The 19448-nt window shown below is 36.2% G+C and overlaps 1 protein-coding gene across 14 annotated transcripts in view; it reads right to left on the reverse strand.

The window, feature by feature from the left end:
• The window catches only part of CCDC88A (coiled-coil domain containing 88A), a 173670-nt gene extending 160094 nt beyond the window's left edge, over window positions 1–13576 (reverse strand). For 6 of the 14 annotated variants that reach the window (XM_069071741.1, XM_069071735.1, XM_069071738.1 and 3 more), the window contains exons 1-2: window positions 12596–13575; window positions 12385–12485 (exon numbers count right to left, since the gene is read on the reverse strand). In XM_069071741.1, coding sequence (XP_068927842.1) covers window positions 12385–12485; window positions 12596–12658 — 164 coding nt within the window. In that variant the 5' untranslated portion in view covers window positions 12659–13575. Of the gene's footprint in view, window positions 1–12384; window positions 12486–12595 lie in introns of all 14 variants that reach the window. The other 8 variants (XM_069071745.1, XM_069071744.1, XM_069071743.1 and 5 more) reach the window with 3 other exon arrangements.
• Between the last annotated feature and the right edge of the window lie 5872 nt (window positions 13577–19448).

The following is a 19448-nucleotide window of genomic DNA, read 5'->3' on the forward strand; positions in this document are numbered from 1 at the left end:
GCTTAGCAGAAACTTTAAAATACTAACAAAGAAATCAAGAGAAACATAAAAAGGTAAATGTGAGCAACGCATTTTAAGGGACTAAACATGGATGAGATATTCGCAGTATAATATGGAGATGACACCTCCTCACAATTCATCACCATCAAGGGTCATAGCAGAAATTTAACAAAAAAGAGGGTATGGAGGTGATTTTGTTATGTTGTGATGACCTTAAAAGAATGGAAAGGGGGGCTGCTAGGTGGCGCAGTGAATAGAGCACCAGCCCTGGAGTCAGAAGGAACTGAGTTCAAATCTGGCCTCACTTAGCACTTACTAGCCGTGTGACCTTGGCCAAGTCACTTAACCCCAATTGCCCTGCCCTCTCCCCTCCAAAAAGAAAAAAAATGGAAAGGGAGTGGAAGAGGAATATGTGGGGGGTAGAGACAGAAGGAAAAAGAGCAGAAAAATGGGGAAATTATTTCACATGATCAGAGTGTACAAGTAAAAGACTATACAAAGAGGAAGGGTTGGGATGATCCAGCAATACTTGAACCTAACTTTCATCTGAAATGGTCAAAGAACACACACACACACACACACACACACACACACACACACAAAACCACAAAGAGTTGGGTACAGAAATATATTTCACTCAATCAGTAAACATAAAAGAAAGAAGAGGTTATGAATGAGAGGGGGTAGGTTATGAGAGTAAAGGAGAGTGGATCTCAAAAAGGAATTTAAGCAAAAGGAAGGGAAAAAAATTATCGTGGTATTAATAAGGAAATTAGTTAAAGGAGCATCTTAAGTCAGTTCTTGAGAGAAGTGATAGGAAATAATACAACTTATCAGGAGGTCACTTCTCTGACAGCCTCTATTATCCAGAATACAACTGAGAACACCCCAGTAAGCCACAAAGGTCTCTAAGCACCCAAAACAGATGTCAGAAAATCTGTGTGCTGAAGCTTTATTTATAAGAAAATCTTTAAGACTGGTCACTTGGAGATAATTTACTCTGACTTTACATGCAATTTTAGTAATCTTTTTAATCTATTTTTCCAAATTTTGGTGCCATAAGGAGAATTCCAAAAAATCTGTCAAAATGCCCTAGTCATTTGATAATATCCTGAAGATTTTGCTGTATTTCAATTCAGTACAATTATTGATGCTCATAATAAGACCCTGGATCATCATGGAAAAGTCAAATTACATTCTGTATAATCTGCTATAAGAAGCAGAGAAATGAAATTTGTAAAAATAATGGTTCCCATATTTTAAAAGACTGCTTAAAACGGCATCAGTATCTTGAAAATACACTTCACTTAAATGAAATACCTTATTCCCTAATAAAAGTGGAAAAATAAGGGATTACTAGTGATTGAGATAGAAGAATTAGGAATATAACCTAGACAAGGGGGGAAATGCAAGAATGAGAACAAGAAATCAATGCTCTGTGGTAGAAAGAGCATTGGATTTTGAGTTAAAGGACTTCAGTCTGAATCCTAGCTCTTCCACTTACTATCTGTGTTGTACGTTGGGCAAATCATTTAATTTCTCTGAGCTTTAGTTTCCTCAACTGTAAAAAAAAAAAAAAAGACTATGTTATTAGCCCATTCAGATTCTAAATATTTTAATTCCTATGAGAAATTCCTATAAGAAAGTAGTAAGGCAACCATTATCTACTCTAATGTTGCTTTCATTCCTGGTTCAAGTGGAGAAGATATATACTAGGGAATAACAAGAGGTAAAGTTAGAAAAATACCAAGAATAAATAGTGAAAGAAAAGGTCTTAAATAATAGGGAAATGAATTTTGTTGTGATTCAGGAAGTGACAGGGTGATAATATAAAGGATTTAGATGATGAAAACTAGCAGAATGCTTTCTTTGTACATAAACTATACAAAACTATTTGTTCAATAAATAAAACAATTCTTGAGAAATACTATCCTGGCAGGTATATAAAGAATGGAGCTGGAATAGATAAATCAGTCGTAGTTACCCAGGCATTAGTTTGGGGTCTACACTAAGGTTATAGTTTTAGAGTTAGAGAAATTTCTAATCCAAGAGAAATGCAAAAGGAAAAAATCAACATGATTCAATGACTAAATGGATACATATTAAAATTTTTAAAAATCAAAGCAAAGTTACAAGCTTAGAAGGAAATGGGAGCATAATGTTGCCACTAGCAATAATAAGGATTTGGAGAACGACAATTTTAGGTACAGTGAGCTCCGTTGTAATATACTGTTTCAGCAGTACACTTACACAATCAGAATATCATATGAATTCATCATTGCACAGGAGTTTCCTCTACACCAAACCATACCTGAACAAGTATTGCTATAGCACATCCTATACGTGGTCATCCAGCCTTTGCTCAGAAACCACTAGTCAGGTCCTTGTGTACCTACCCACCATTACTTTCTACTACATCAAAAGGGAAAAACAATTCAATTTTGGATAGTTATTATTAGAAACTTTTTCCCTAAACTTTAATCTGCCTCTCTGTAATGTCCACTCTTTTGCTCCCTGTTCTGCCCTTTGTGGCCAAGAAACACAAATCTAATTCTTCCATCCACATGACAAGTCTTCAAATACATGAAGACATAACCAACATGTAACACATTTGCTTCTCTAGGCTAAACACTTCTAGTTTCTTTCCTGATTCCCCTAAATGTTAATGCCCTCTTTCCCAAATAGCCTTGTAGTTAACTACTTTGAATATTATTTCTATTTATTTATTTTATATTTATGCTCTTTATGTATTTATTGTCTCCCCATCAGAAAAGCTCCTTGAAAGGAGAGACTATTTCATTCTTTTGTACTCTCATCTCCAGCGCCTATGTGCCTGGTATAGAGGGGATGTTTAATAAATACTTGTTGATTGATTAAACCAAACCTCATAAAGTTTTGAATCAAGTCACTTAAGCATCTTGGTTCTACTATAATGTATATCAATGTCCTTCCTCCAAAGTAGCATACAGAAGTAAACAAAATATTCCATATGCAATCTGACGAAGGCAGAATATTGCCAGGGAATACACCTTTCTGGATGTGAGCATTATGTTTCTCAATAAACCATAAAATGGATTTAGGTATTTTAATGCCAGTTAAGAGGACAGATCTAATAAGCAGCTGGAAATATAACAATGAAAAAAAAGAGTTGAGTTAAAGATGTCAGAATCACTCAAAGGACATGAAACTCTCTAGTTGCTCAAACTATTTTTATAACATTTTGAGGAAGTTAATGCTTTTTAAAGTTAAAAAAAGTTTTAAAGTTAATGCTTCAGCTTGGTCTGAGAAATCAGAAACAGAAAAATGTCACAGGCAAAGAATTAAAATACAGAAGTGAACAAATACATTTAGTGAACACAAAGTTTTGGAGGTATAGAAATTTCAAAAAGTAATCCTCAAAATGAACCAAGATAAAAACAAGATATTATGCCAAAATGAATGATTAATAACATAAGTATTATGTAAAGCACTAAATAATACAGCAAATAAATTAAATAGCTAATAGAAAGTGAACTATTTAATTTTTAATTTAAATTTAACTAAATTAATTAGTAATTAAGAATAAAGGTCAAAACAGAATATGGGGTGGCTCGGTGGTGCAATGAGTAAAGCGCTGGCCCTGGAGTCGGGAAGACCTGAGTTTGGTTCTGGCCTCAGACACTTAACACCCACACACAAAAAAACTAGCCATGTAACCTCAGGCAAGTTACTTAACTCCAATTGCCCTCCAAAAGGCAAAAAAACATCACAATATGCTAAGTCAATTTGAACAAATTAACAAATAAGCAGTAGATAATAGTAAAAGGCAGTACATGTGCAATATTTTTTAAAATGACCATATACTTGAACTAAAAGATAACTTGGGCAAAGTTTAAAGAGAAATTTCATATACTGTATTCTCAGCCTACTCTGAAATAAAAATGTGAAACAAACAACAATAAAACAAATTCTGGGTTTAAGAAGAAAATTGTATAACAGTAGATTTTTTTGAGTTGCAAATTATAAAATTTTAAAAACCGCATGTCAGCTTCATCAACGTGATGAAGCCAAAACTATTCTGAAAGACAAACTTAGAGTGTTTACCAGAGGCAAAGGGAAAAATAAAGTAATTAAGTGTACATCTGAAAAAAAATAAGAAAAGAAACAAAGTAATAAGCGAAAGGAAAACAAAAAAAAAGGTAAAATTAACAAAATGGAAAAGCAATGAAAATGACAAAACAGAGCTAGTTTTTAAAAATACCAATAAAACTGATAAACCATTAGCAAACTGAATCAAAAAAAGGAGAAGCAAGCTCATATGACCAAAATTAGAACTAAAAAAAAAGAAATTATAATGAACACAAAAGAAATTAAGAAAATTATCGAAATCATTATGTAACTCATATACTAATAAATATAACTTTTAATAAAGAATGAATATATGTGAAAATACCATGACTAACAATCCAGGAAATAAATAATTTACCCAAAACAAATCTCAAAGTAAGAGATCAGTCAAGTTGTTGTCAGATTACCCAATAAAAAAGGAAAAGGACCAGATGGCTTCACAAACAAATTTTCAAAACCTCCAAGGATCAATTCCTACGCTATCAAGACTGCTTATATGCTACAGAGACAGAATACTATTCAATTGTTTCTATGAGCCAAGTATGGTTTTGACACCCAAACCTAGTAAGGAAAAAGAATTATAAATAAATCTCATTAATGAACAGGAAGAGAGAAGGCAAATATCCAGGCAACAAATGCTGCAACTCTAGGACTGATGTTGATGTGTTGATTATACCGAACATTAAGAATTGACAGGACAATTTGGAATTATGGTGAAAAAAAAATTGGCAATAATATCCACATCCTTTGTCCCAGAGAGCCCACTGCTAGGCCTACACCTCAAAGTTATCAATGGCAAAATAACGGTACCATAAACACCAAAACAGTCACAGCAATATTTGTTGTACAGCAAAAAACTGGAAACAAAGTTAATGTGAGATGGGCTAAACAAAATCATGAATAAAATGAAATATTTTTCCACAAGAATGAATATGAAGAATTCAAACAAGAGGGAAAGATTTATATGAACTGATACAAAGTAAAGTCAAAGGAACCAGAGAAACAATATATACAAGACCATAACAATGTAAATTAAAAGAATGATAAAAACTAAACTACAATTGGAATGCAGCACCATTTGTCAAATCGCAGTTGAACTGCAACCACAGATTAGCTATAGATACAAGAATTCAGAAAAAATCAAAAGCATTCTATGAAAAATGATTAGCTCTATGGAATTTACAATAGAGTTTTGTATAGCTTATTGTTATTTGTAAACGTGTACACATCTTTTATATCAGTAAAATTTGTAATAAACTCATGTATATAAAAAAAAATCTAAATTGCTATCTAATTATGACCAAGTTTGGCCTGAAAAAAATTGATGAGAAAATGTACATCTTCTACAGAGGTGATAGGGATCAAGATTCCAGAACTACATAGTCTTAAAAGCTATCTTAAAATCTCCCCATTTTATAAATGAGAAAAATGAGGCCAAGGGAGTGTAAGCAGTTTGTCCAAGGTTACATAGGTACTAAGAATTATACAATCCTTGGATGATGAGCCCTGGTCCTCACACCACTGTGAGTAGACTCCTTTATCCAGCTTATCAATGCCCTTCCTAAAATGTATCACCCAAAACTGAACATAATTCTCCAAATATAGTCTTAACAGGGTACAAAAAGGTTATCACTTCCCTTCATTCTACTCATAATGTATCTATTAACATAGTCTGAGATCATATAAGCACAGAAACTGCCTTAGGCAGCAAACACTAAGCGTCCTTACCAAGTAGAGATATGTAGCAGCAACTTATTTATTAAGTACTACAGTAGAAGATAATAGAGGATTATAAACAATATTAACTCATAAAATAGTAAAAAAAAAGCAGAAGGGAAAATAAATCTACAGAAAGCTTACTGTCAGACCCATATGTGTCACATGACTCCAAGATTAAAAATTACAGACATCAACATTTCTATAATTCTAAATATTCCTCATTATCTATGACATTTTATCTGTTATCTCCAATGTACTAAATGAAGAACTAAGATCTCATGAAAACAAAGTCAAGAAGGGTAGCTGGAACACTAGAGGGAACATCCATCCCAAAGGGAACACAATCTTGAAAATATTGAGGATCATTAAAAAAATTCCAATCAATAAGCATTTATTAAAGTGCTATGTGCCAGGTACTTTATGAGAGGGAAATATCAAAAAATTAGAAAAATTATGTTCCATATTATCCCAAAAAAGGGACTAGAAAGGACAAAAACTACACACACATCCCTTTCTCTCTATACTATATCAATGATGAAGATATGAAAAGAGAAAAGGCAAGCTTTACAATTTCCTATAATAGACTATATTATTTCAGTTAAACAGCTACTGACTGAAAGGTACACAGAACACAAAATCTTTATATTTTTTTATGTCAATTGCAAAAAAGCATTTGATTAGGCCACTGTGTTCTTAACCTTTTTTTTTTTTTGTATCATGGATACCCTTTGGCAGTCTGGTGAAGTCTGTGGACTGCCTTCTCAGACTGCTTTTAAATGCATAAAATAAAATACAAAGGATTTCAAAGGAAACCAATTATACTGAAATAATTATCAAAATATTTTACAAAACAAGTTCATGGACCCCAGATTAAAAATTACTGGACTAATCCAGGCTAACTTTTAAACTGGTCATCCTTTAATGCTCAACTGAGTTTTCACACACATAAAAGATTCACTCAGAGAAGCAACCAGAGTTTGAGAAATACTACATTAAATTATTTACTTGAATCCAAAATTAAGATCTCTTAAGTAGAATTGAGGAAAAAACCTCAAAACTTTTTTTAGTTAACATAAACATACTACCAAGTAACCTTTTCTAGTTGTAGTACATTTAAATATTATGATAGTAGTATTATTATTCACTATGGTTGTATCATACCATCAAATTTTGTTCTGCTAATTTATTTTCTCCCCCAACTATTTAACAAACATTTTATTAAGCTGCACCAACTCAGCCTCTACGAGAAAAAAAATCTTCATAGGTTCATCCTAGATTGAGAGCTGGAAGGGACCTCTCAAGTGATCTTGTTCAATCCTCTCATTTTACAGAGGAAGAAACTAAGGGTTACGGGCATTAAATGGCTTACCCAAAGTTACAAAGACGGTCAAATTTGAGCCCAAATCATCTTATTCCAATGGCACTATTCTTTCCTCAGTACCAGCAGGACACATGTACCATATACAGATAATCACAATGTACACTATTAGTATATGAAAGATACTTGGAGAGTGTGTTCTACTAATTTCTTCATTAATGCTCAAAATCCTAAAAAAAAAAAAAGTCAACAAAATTCCTGAATTTTACAACTCAAATCCAGGTAATGTGGCTAACCATTCACTCCACTTCATGTTACATAAAACAACATGTATGCTCACCAAAGGCATTCACAATTATCACAGGTATATCTTGAATAGTGTTCAAATCAAACAATTCCCCATAAATAGCAAAGTTTCACACATTCTCCTGTTTGTGAATAACATTTACACTGATTCAATCAAGATCCAGAAAAAGCCTACTCAATAAGGGTCACAATTATTCAATAGATATTTGCCTAATTAGCTACATAGGAAAAAAAAATAGATGAAGAGGGCCCAATGCCCAGATTATCACATGCAAATATGACAGGCAGCATACTGAATTACTCCATCAGTGTGTGTGTGTATATGTATATGTATATATATATATATATATACACATACACCTTAGATACTGCAGATGGACAATAAGTTGGGCCTAAATTTAAAGAGCTGAAAGAATCCATGCTAGATTGCATTTAGGGAGCTGTGAAGCATTTTTAATGATGTCATACTCATCCATGAGATAAAAACCCATTTTAATACCAATACTCTTTCAGTGATGATACATGGTTGTGAATTAGGGAACACCACAGTCTTCAAGTAAAAACTCTTGAGTGATCCAAAGACTGATCACACAAAATCACAATAAGTTCAGAGTTGGGAACCTCATTTTATAGATAAGGAAACTGAGGTCCAGAAAAGTTACAAGATTTAGTCAAGTAGTACAGCCCAAACCTGAATAAGAATAAGAATCTCCTCTATGACAAACTCAAGATGTGGCTTTTGACATGTCTTTATGGTCCCAGATCCTAGAACCTCCTTAATAAATGCTTACTGATTGGCAAGTAATGAGGAGGAACCCCACTACTCCCCAAGGCAGCTGATTCCCTTTTTGAGAATTTTATTAAGAAGTTCTTTCTCACCAGCCTAAATACAGTCTCTTTGAAAGTTCAACTCACTTCTCCCAGTTCTCTCACAAAAGTCATAGAGAAGCTGATTAAGCCTTCTTCCACAGGACAATCCTTCAAATTTTGAAGACAATTATTATGTCCTATCTCTTCCCTCCTACCCCCACATCTGTTCTCTAGGCCAATGGAAATAGTATCACACTGACAGATGTGACTTGGACACGCAAAGCAATGTAAAAGATATCATCAAAATAACACAACAGAAATAGTAGGTTGATCGTGTCATAATAAAAGATGAATAGCCTCAGTAATGGACTGGTACCCAAAGAATGTTAAAAGAAGTATCTAAAATCATCCAGCATGGCATAGGTATTTATAACTATAGAGGATTTTGAGCAGGGCATGAAAAACAATTAGAACCAGAAGGAGTAGATAGGTTGAGGTCAGAACAATCAGAGGGAATACCCAATTAAGGAGATCCTAGATCCACTAATGCAGAAATCTTATACAAAGATGGTTACAGAATGACATCTCTAACAGGATGATGATGATGATTTTCTATTTTAGGATCACTGTCATATTTGTTTGCTAAAAAACACTGAGGAAAAACCAATCAGTTATAATAGTAGGAAAATGCCTCTACAATATGTAGTTAGCTAATCACTCCAGTTCTCCCACTAGCTTCCAAATGGAAGAAATGTCGCAAGTTCTCACAGGGTTTCATTTGATTTAAGAAACTACTAAATTAATTCCATGATTCACCTCTGCACTTGTTATAATTCTAAGTGAACAAAGAATCCTAAGTAATGAAGGCAATCAACCATATGGATCACCATATCCAGTTAACAGTTCCCTAAAGAAATCCATCTTCTTGCTCTTAATATTTTATATTAAAAAAAGCACCCCAAAGCCACCAATTTTACCAGCATACTTAATGTTACTGACACATGTGTAATATAAAGGTAGTAGTTAAAATATTATGGCATATTTCTTAAATTGAACTAGCATATGTATACAGGTCACAAACTGAAAAAACACAAATGACAATACCATGAACAAAATGCTTTAAAAATACATATGTACTACATAACTACTTGTTAAAAGTAACAAAAGAAGTTTATTTTAAAGGGATGTAACTGAAATGTTATCTGGAAATTAAGCTGACAGATTTGGCTTAGGTTCCTAAAGAATATCTAAAATTTCAACAGATTAATACTCAGCTTAATATGTTAATCACATCCTCAAAAAACAAAAGAGTAGACAAAAAATTAATTTCTAAAGTAAATGAGTTAAACTAATGACTAAAACAAATTTTGTACATAGTTTGCCAGTAAATCCTAGGGGAAAAAAAGCAGAGCTTCCTCTTTTTCACATTTTCTTTTTATGTTATTCAATTAACAGAGTAGATCTTTTAAGAACATCCTTATATGAGTTATTCAGAACAGAATTTTAACACACTCCAGAAGTTTTATGTAGGGAGAGTAATTAGAGAAACTGAGAGGTGGAACTGAAAACACAGAAGCAGATTTGAAGAAACTAAGGTTTAGGAACAAGCTAATTTCCAAAAAAGACACTATTTTGAAACACCATCCACTTAAAAGCAGAAACAAACAACATAAAACTATGCTCAAAAGTAAAAATAATCTCCAAGGTCTCTTGACATTGCCGCTGGATTTAGCAATTTTTTAACAGAAGAGAATTTGAAGTAGAAGAAAAGTTCTATTTTAAAAAATCTAAGAGAAGTAGTCTGCTTTAAATTTCTATCTTTCTTGGTTTTACAACACACAATTTACTTAAACACAACAATCATGTTTCAGTTTCCAATGGAAGTGTTCAGAATATTACTCTTTTAAAACATGTGAATGAGGCAACATAAGGGGAACAAATTCTGAGTATCTTTTGTCATAGCCACTCTTCCTGTCATGTGTTGAACTTAATATAGAACTATATTTTAGGTATCCTAGCAATTTGCTTAATAGTTCAATATTACAAAAATCTGTAATTTTGGAAGAAGTCCTGTCAAAAAGATTACTATGGAATAGAAAGAACAAATAAAAAAAATTGGGGGAAAAAAGATATATAGATGAAATACACTTCAATTCACAGTTGCTTAATTTTATTTTCTATCAGGCAACCTTGAAAATGTGTTTAGTTCAAATGCTTTTTATTTGATTCTCAACATATTAAGTGTTTCAGAATTAAACATTTTTCAAACACCTATCTTTCTATAAAGTTTGTATCTCCAGTTCCTACAGGGATGCCTGGCACTTTTTTTTTTAAACCAGACCTATTATTTCATTGATATAGGAAACTCCCAGTTAGGAAACTCATTTTATCAATGCATATTAGCACATTGTAACTTATAGAGTTAACCTGCACAAAATAGGCCCTTAATAAACACTTGTTGGTTGACATGGTTACAATAGGAGTCAATTTTTAAAATGATATTCAATATATTATTAGTAAATTATGTAAAAATTTCAAATTTTGCAAATGAGACAACTTGGGAAAATATTAAGCAGTCCAGTAGATTTATGGCTAGAGATGTGAAAAAGCAGCACAAAAATTACTTTAGAGGCAGTGTTCTTAACCTATGTTTCACAAACTCCCTAGGGATCAGTGGATAGATTTCAGGGGATATGTAAACTTGAACCAGACAAAATTAAACATTTATTTCAACATAACTCATTTCCTTTGTAATCCTATGTATTTTACTTTATGCATTTAAAAACATTATTCTCTGAAAGGTCTGTTTCACCAGACAGCAAAAGGAGTCCATGACACAAAAAAAGGTTAATCACTGAATTAGAACATACCCATCAAATACACTGAAAAGTTATCAGTATAATAATTTGCAGATATGTTCTGCATTATTTTATGCACATAAGCAAACTAAAAAACATCCAAGCTGTCATTCTTTGAGAAATGTCTCTAAAAACAAATATTTACTCCAGTAATGCACTAAATTCCTATGTATCAAAATGATAAAAGTCTTGATGTCAAATGTTCCAACTGCCACTTGCTAATTAGTACTGGCAGAATGATATTACACTGTGGCCAAAACTTAAAACATTTTGATTTTTGCAACCTCTATTAAAAGACAAGGCATATAGATATGCTTTATTGATGAAAATAAGTGTTATTTTTCTTTTAATCAGTTAAAAATGAGATTTCAGTAATCAGCTTCCACAATAGCGACACATTTCGCTGCTTAACACAATACAGTATGAGCATAAGAAACAAAGAGTTTTTAAACTATTAAGTCACATCTAGTTCAATTGAAACATTTAGTAAGCACCTATTGCACTTGCAAGGCACTCTACTTGGCGGTGTGGATATATGAATGAAAAACTACAGGGTTCCTCTCCTCCAAGAACTTGGAATCTACTGGCTGTCATTTAAGAAAAAAAAAAAGGCTTTGTGCATCTAAACCCTCAATATTCTCCAAAAATGTATCCTCTAAACAAATCTGGCAAGAGTTCACAAATTTTATAAGCTTCTTAAAAACTTTTATAATCTCATCAACAGTCCTCCTCACTAATCATTTCTATTGTCTGAAATTCTGTCTTCTGAAATCTGTTCTTACTTTACCAGATTCAAAATTTGAGTAATTTCTTTTTAGTCATAAAGGTTCAAAAGAAATATCCATGCAACAAATTCATGTACTTTATGAAATGTTTTTTTCTTATAAACTGGATACATTCCATCTTCTTTCCAGAAAGTGGAATTTACTTTTTAAGGGTGGGAAGCGTAGTAGCTACATTATGACATAATTTGGATTTGATTTTCAACATTTAAAACACGGAGCAATACATTCTGCTTGTTAAACGAAAATACTGATATTCTATTTCACCTTACAATTTTTTAAAATCATACCAACAAATATAGATAGCATGGGACCTTTTCTCTTCAAAGACCAATGCTTGACCACATGGACCTACCTGGAAAAAAAAAAGCTGTTTCAAAGTCCAACATTACTTCAAACTCAAAAGCTGGAAGTTCACAAAGGTTTTGGTTTTTTGTTTTTAACCAAAAAAGACATGTCCGATAAAAAAGAAAAAGGCACTTACATTTGTAGCATGACCTGATTCAAGAACACACCATCCACCAGGGCTACATATTCATCCAGATTGGTCCCACTTCCTGCAGCCAGAGGTCCAAATGTTTTAACCTGAAATATAATGGCCTTCATCATTAAACAAACTCCGACCTCCATCTCTGCGGTAAGATGCATCCCCCCACTCCCAAAACGAAATGTGCCAACGGGTTAACACCACTTACCCAAGTGACCAAGGGACTGGACATGAACTGTTCCAGGAGTGGAGTAAAAATCTCATTCTCCATCTTACAGATGTGTGTGTCGTTCGTTTTTTGTTTTGTTTTTTAAAGAACTAAGCCCAATTTGGGGGGGAAACAAAAAAAGAATATTACGAGGGAACTGGTGGAAGGTCGATAAACCTTTTTTTTTTCTTTCCCCAAATGAGCAGGAATCAATGAAACCACATTTCCGCAGTGGAGCAGAATCTCATGGTGGAGGGGGAAGCCCTGTCCCTCCTCAAAGAATCAGAGTGAAACGATCGCGGACCCCGGGGGTCTAGCTTCAGCAGCCGCCAGCAGCAACAGCCGCCGCTGCCGCAAATGTCTCTAGAAGGCGAGGAGGGGCAGAGAAAAGGCATCTGGAGGGGGCTGGAGCTGAGGAGACAAAAAGCCCCGCGAGCTTCCCCGGCTCCGGGAGGAGACACTCCGGGGGAATCTCCCCTCCCCAAAAAGAATCGGCTATTGGCTTGAGTAAGCACCCGACGCAGATGCCCCGCCGTCCGCGAGGGTTCCGCGGAGGCTCCGGCTCCAACTTGCACAGCCGAGAGCTGAAGGAGACCGCAGCAGGGAGGGGAGGGGGCGTCGGGGACTGCCGAGCCTCCCGAGCCGCCGCCGCACACCAGTCAAAGGAGAAGCTCTCCTCCTTCCTCCTCCACCGATACCATGTCTCCTCCCGTAGCCCCAAAACCTCGTCGGCTGTCCCCCTTCCCCTCCCGGGGTGGGGGCTCGACTGCGCTGTCCTAACCCCAGGCCCTCTTCAAGTCTCCCCGATCCCTAGCCTGGCTAGGCTCGGAAATCCAGGGACTAAATCACGGCCGTCCCCACCCCCCCCACCACCCCCGCCCCCGCCGCCGCCTCCTTCTCCTCTCCTCCTTCAGGAGGAGTCAGAGTAACGGCTTCCGAACCGCAGAGCCGCATCACACTCTGAAGCTGCTTCGCACACACAGACCCCCCCCCTCCCTCCCGTAAAAGAGAACGCGCTTGCTCCCTCCGCCCTCGATATCCTTCCGCCTACTTTCCTCTCTTTCTACCCCTCCCCGCGCCTAAGCCTCTGGATTGTGGGAGAAGAAAACCGCTGCATGAGCGCGCTCCCAAAGCTAGGCGCGCTCCCCCGGCCGCCGCCGCCCAGATCCAGGGGAGAGGCCAGGGGCGCGCGCGTGAGCGCGTGCACGCTGCAGCTGCTGCAGAGCTTGCTTGCAGCTTCAGTCAAAGGAGGTGCCTAGGGGGATTGGGGGAAGGGGAAGGGGAAGGAGAAGGGGAAGAGAAGGAAGGGGTTTTTCTGTCTCTTGTCTCTCTCATCACCGTGATTTGTCCACTCTCTCTGACTGACTTCCTCGAATTGTGAAAGAGAAGATCAATCGGATTTTTATTTTATTTTACAAATGAGACATGCTTAGCCTGGTTATAGGTTAATTTGATTTCATGTGTTCGTAGTTTCCCCCCACGAAATGGATATAATAAGACTCTTCAGTGTAGTAAATACCAAAGTGATTAGAGCCACGACCCTGTTATTTCTATCCAGCCCGCTTTGGATAAATTTTCTTGAAAATTACAAGCAAAGAACCTTGCTTTAACACCATAGTAATTCCCTCTCAGGCTGCCTGTAACACCATGGAAATGGGGATTCAGACAGTCATTCTTTGTACAGACTATTTTCTCATCAAAAAAAAGATCAAAACCAAACCAAGCACCACTGAGAGGAAGCATTTGGGAACAGTCTAAGTTGGGTGACAAACAATGGATTACATTTTTAGTCTTAAAACTAGTTCCCACCTAAACTACTGAGAAACAGCCTTAATCTCTTAGCAGAAACTGTTTCTTCTCCTTATTTAGACTCAAGGAAAAGACAGACAATTTCTGGGGAATCCTTTGGGGGGGCGGATATAAAATAAGAGCATGGTTTGAATAATGTCTTGGGTATTTACTGCTTGGTTTACCTACATATAGCAAGTCACAACTTCCCTGGGCATCAGTTTGCTCATCTGTAAATGAATCACAAACATCCTCTGTACCAGGCACCGTACTAAATATTGGAGATACAAAGAAAAACAAAAACCAATGCAGACCTTCAGGGAGCTTACAGTCTAATGTAGAAGATATGTAAATAAAGAGCTAAATGCAAGACACACGGAATATATGGAAGTTAACCTTGGAGAGGAAGGCACTAGCAGCTGAGAGATCAGGAAAAGGCCTCCTGCAGAAAAGGGCAATTTGAGCTGTTTGGAAGAAGTCAGGGATTCTAATAGGCATCAAGGAAAAGGCAGAACATTTCAGGCATGAGAAAGAGCCATCAAAAAGACCTAGAGACTTAACATGGAGTTTCATGTAAGTGGAAAAGCAATAGGCCATAGTATTGGATCATAGTATTCGTGCAGGGGAGTAAAAATGTAAGACTACAAAGGCAGGAAAGGGCCAGGGTGTGAAGAGCAACAGAGGGCTCTATATCTGATCCAGGAGTCAACAGAAAGTCACTAGAGTTTCTTGTGTAGAGAAGTGACTTGGTTAGACCTCTATGCTTAAGGAACATCACCTTGGCAACTTTGTGGGAAATGCATTAGGATGGGAAGAGGCCAATGGTCTCAACTGAAGTGGTTGTTTTAGAACTGGATGTCCTATCATAGGCATCTTAAATTCATCATATCCAAAACAGAACTCATTATCTTTTCCCTCCCTCAACTTCACCCCTCTTCCAAACTTTCTCATTATTGATGAGAGAAGCACTATCCTTCCAGACATCTAGCATCACCATCAACTCCTCACTCCTATCATATCCAATCAGTTCCCAAATCTTGCTGTTTCTATTTTCACAATATTTCTTGTGTACACACACATATACATATACATACATGTGTATGTATATCTTCTCTCCACTCACATGTCACCACCCTAAGTCAGGTCCTTGTCATTTCTTCCTTTAATTATTGTAATAGTCTATCAACTTATGTGTGTGAGATGTTGTAAAAGTAGAAACTTACCTTAGTAAACAGTGGTGCCCTCAGTAGTAATGGGGAAGTTCAAAAGAGAGAAGGATTTGAGGGGAATGATAATGAGTTCCATTGAAGGGGTTTGGACTAGGTACTTCTAAGGTCCCATCTAGCTACAATGATATGATGCTAGAAAATATTCTTTACTATACCACCATGAAAGAGAAGATTCAATGAAGAGTCCCTATCAAGGAGGGTCCTCCAGATGCTTCTGTTTGCACATGACACTGTGCTGATTGCACGAAGCCCCAAGACATGAGCCTCTTGGAAAAGATCTATAATCACTCAGAGGAGTTTGCCCTTCCTACCCACACAGGAAAGACCAAATGAAGGGAGAATGTCTCCTACTCAGATTTTGACTTGCATGTGAATTGGATACCCAATAGATCTTGTCCAATAGCATGTATATCTGGAACAAACAGATGGACAATGAGCTAGACTCAGAGTTGGAAAGGAAGAGAGGCTTATGGAACTTTCAGGAAATTACAAAGCATATTTATTGACCCTCAAGCTTGCCATAACAGTAAAAGCCCATCTTTTACAAACATTTTCAGGAAGATTTGAAACACCACTCCCTCCAAAAAACTAAAAACAAGCATTGCCAAAAAAGGCAATGGCAAGGTTCAAGGTGAATATTAACAGGCTGCAACATAAAATTAAAAAAAAAACCAATTGTAAAAGATGTCAGCAAAGAATTGTATGAAAAAAACAGAAGATGGACTTTTCACATGTCCTGGGTGAGAGGCAGATGGCTAGCTTGTTCCACTGGCTCCATTGCAATGTTTAGATTCAAGGAAGACCTACCTATTCAGCATGTTGGAGAGATTCCTGGAGGTAAAATTGTGGAAGGAAGAGGACCCGAATTACACAAGATGGGCATCACTGGAAAAAAATAACTAGACCACAGATTCATTCAAATGATATATGATTTCATCAACATGATTACCTTCTCCACCAGGGACCATTGCAACCTCTCTGTACCTTAGTGAAAAGCCTTCATGATCATTTGTTCAACACCTACACCCCCACACCCAACCTACCATAAAATTCAAGACAGAGAATACTGTTTGTTTCAGCAAACAGTATAAAGTATAACTACTCTACAAATAAAGTATAAATTCTGTGGCTTTCTAGTAGTGTCACTATGAGCAAATCACTTAACTTCTTGGAACTTTGGTTTTCTCCAGTTTAATAATTGAGATAACATGTTATATAGTAGCACAGATTTGTCGTGAGAATCAGGCAAGATTAACTGAAACTTTGGCAAGTCTTAAAGTATTATATAAAATGTTGACTAGACTTGATTATTTATTATTATTAATAACAAATGAACAAAGGAATTTTTAATCTAATGGTTAGTGAAGGGAGAATTATAGAAGTTGCATTCATTACATTAACCAACCAACACTCAAGGAAATCTGGGTTCCCCCAAAATGGTCAGACAAGACTAGCCCTTTTCTGATCTAGCCTTGGTTTTTCTCCTTTAAAAAAATGGGGAAAATAAACAAGTTTGTTGAAAAAACAGGAAGCTTTAGACCACAATAAGGCCTGGTGATAAGTATCTAAACACTCCACAATTCACAATTAGCCTCAGTTTAACAATAATGTAAAAAAAAAGGGGGGGGGGGTTAAATAAAATCTTAACTACCCAACCAGGTGATATTTTTTCTAAGTCTGACCAAGGAGCATGTGTAATCTGAGAGCCTCAGAGATACAGATATATCCATGATTACAGCTGAAGTTCTGCAGGTCATAACTGATTCTCTGGAATTGCTATCCAAATTGAGATCACCACTGGGGAGAGGGAAATGAGCTTGAGGGTTAGGCAGATTCCAGTTTGGGCTCTCAGAGTTGTGTTTTCAGAAACAGCAAGCTAGTGGCTGCTATGGAGTGCCTCTTGAAGAGAGAAAAGCCCTTTCAGGCATTTTTGATTTGAGGTCCGAGACTAACTTCTGAGCATTTCAGATTAGGATCTCCCCAAGTCTTTTCTCTTTAGAGCCAAGCACTTTGATGGAGGAGGCTGGAACAGACTGACATTGCTGTTGGTGGTTTCTTCTTGTGATCAATGAGAGAATAGGGAAGATAATTTCTTTTCCCTGGATTGCTTTCCACATGATTTTCCCCTATTTTTTAAAAAGCCACTTCTATTTTTTTATTTTTAGTTTCCTATAAACTATATCAGTTGACTATAAGTGATCTGTGACTCATATTTTGTAATTAATTGTATGTGGGGGAGTGCAATGTACTATGCAGTGACTGGAGTAGTACACACACAAAACTACCTCTGTCCAAAATTCTAGGCTTTCTCTATCTGGGGGCTGAATTGACTCTGAAAGAATGTTATGGTTTTGATTTTTTAAATAACTTTTACATATTCTAAAATTTCAATGCTTGACAAACCTAGTTACTTGAGACTAAGGACCCCCTAGACTAATTAATGATGAACAACATTCAGGTATCTTAGCAGGCATTTGAATAAAGGTATGAACCAAGGGAAAGTCCTATTTCCTGGGCTGTCCAGTAGGAGAAATATCTGTCCTTATTCCTACAGTGGGAAGGAGCCACAGAATGAGTGTCTCTTCCTTTGGTTTTTACTTTCCACTATAAATTTCCAAACTTGGTAGGAAGCAATACCTGATGGTTCACATTATAAGTAATCTCATGGTCTTGATATCTCTACATCCTGTGTAATATGATAGTTTCCAATCTTTCTTTAGCACAGGAAGATTTTTGCATCAGGGTTTTTTTCAAGCTAAGGTAGCTAGGCTTAAAAAAACCCCCACTAAATCATATACTTATCTTTTAAAAAAACTGTCCTTTTTGCAATATTATATTCAGAGATGGAGTATCTTTGCCAAAATCATAATGAGGGCAGGATCCAAGTGTTTGTTTGCCTTTCTTAGGTAGAAGAGTAGGTCATAGTCCTAGCTCTTTGGCAGAAACTCTTCTTGCTCTAACTGCTTATACTTTCTGTAGCTGGTGAGTATTTCAGTGAGACAGGGTGAGTCACATAGAATGAGTCCCCATGGGTGGGTTGTAATCAGATCTTATTACATTATCTTCCCCTGCATACCCGCCCCTCTTCAGAACTTCCCTATTTCTGTCATGGACACCACCATTATTGTAATCAATGTATTCAAAACTTTGGTGTCATTCTTTACCACCAACTCACACTCACTCCTCATATGCACTCAGTTGACAAATATTATCATTTCTATTTCCACATCATCTCTCAAATCTCTCTCCATCTCACTACTCACACAATCACCCTGACTTAGGTTTTCATCACCTTTGGCCTGCTATTGCAATATTCACCTGATTGGTCTCCCCTTTGCAGGTCTTTCCACACAACTGCCATAGTGATTCTCCTAAAATGCAAGTCTGACTATATTATTCACTACTCAATAACAATGATGATCATAATAATAGCCATACTAATATATACTGTAAAGTTTGCAGAGGGCAGAGTATTGCAGAGTGTTTCAATAAATGCTTAGTGACTCAGTGACTCTAGGATAAAATATTATTTCATTTTATCTTGTCCTTTTGAAATTTATATTTTGTGTTTTATAAAATAAATGATTATTATATATATATTGGTACATGCATATAACTTAGCAAATATACATATAGGGGCATGTGCTCAAAATGTTTTTACTGATGGGAAGCCGTAAAATGAGGTAAAAAGAAATTTAAAGACCGCTGTTGTAGAGAAGCCTTCTTTGTCTACCCAGCCACAATATTAAAGCACTCTGAACCAATTTGCATCCCTTTAAAATCAATCAACATGCTTTCATTAAGAGCCAGGCACTGTGCTAAGCATTGGAGATACA

This window comes from Petaurus breviceps, unplaced genomic scaffold (genome assembly GCF_028583685.1).
Source record: "Petaurus breviceps papuanus isolate PSGF00001 unplaced genomic scaffold, PetGlider_PUasm1.0 90842, whole genome shotgun sequence".
NCBI lineage: Eukaryota > Metazoa > Chordata > Mammalia > Diprotodontia > Petauridae > Petaurus > Petaurus breviceps.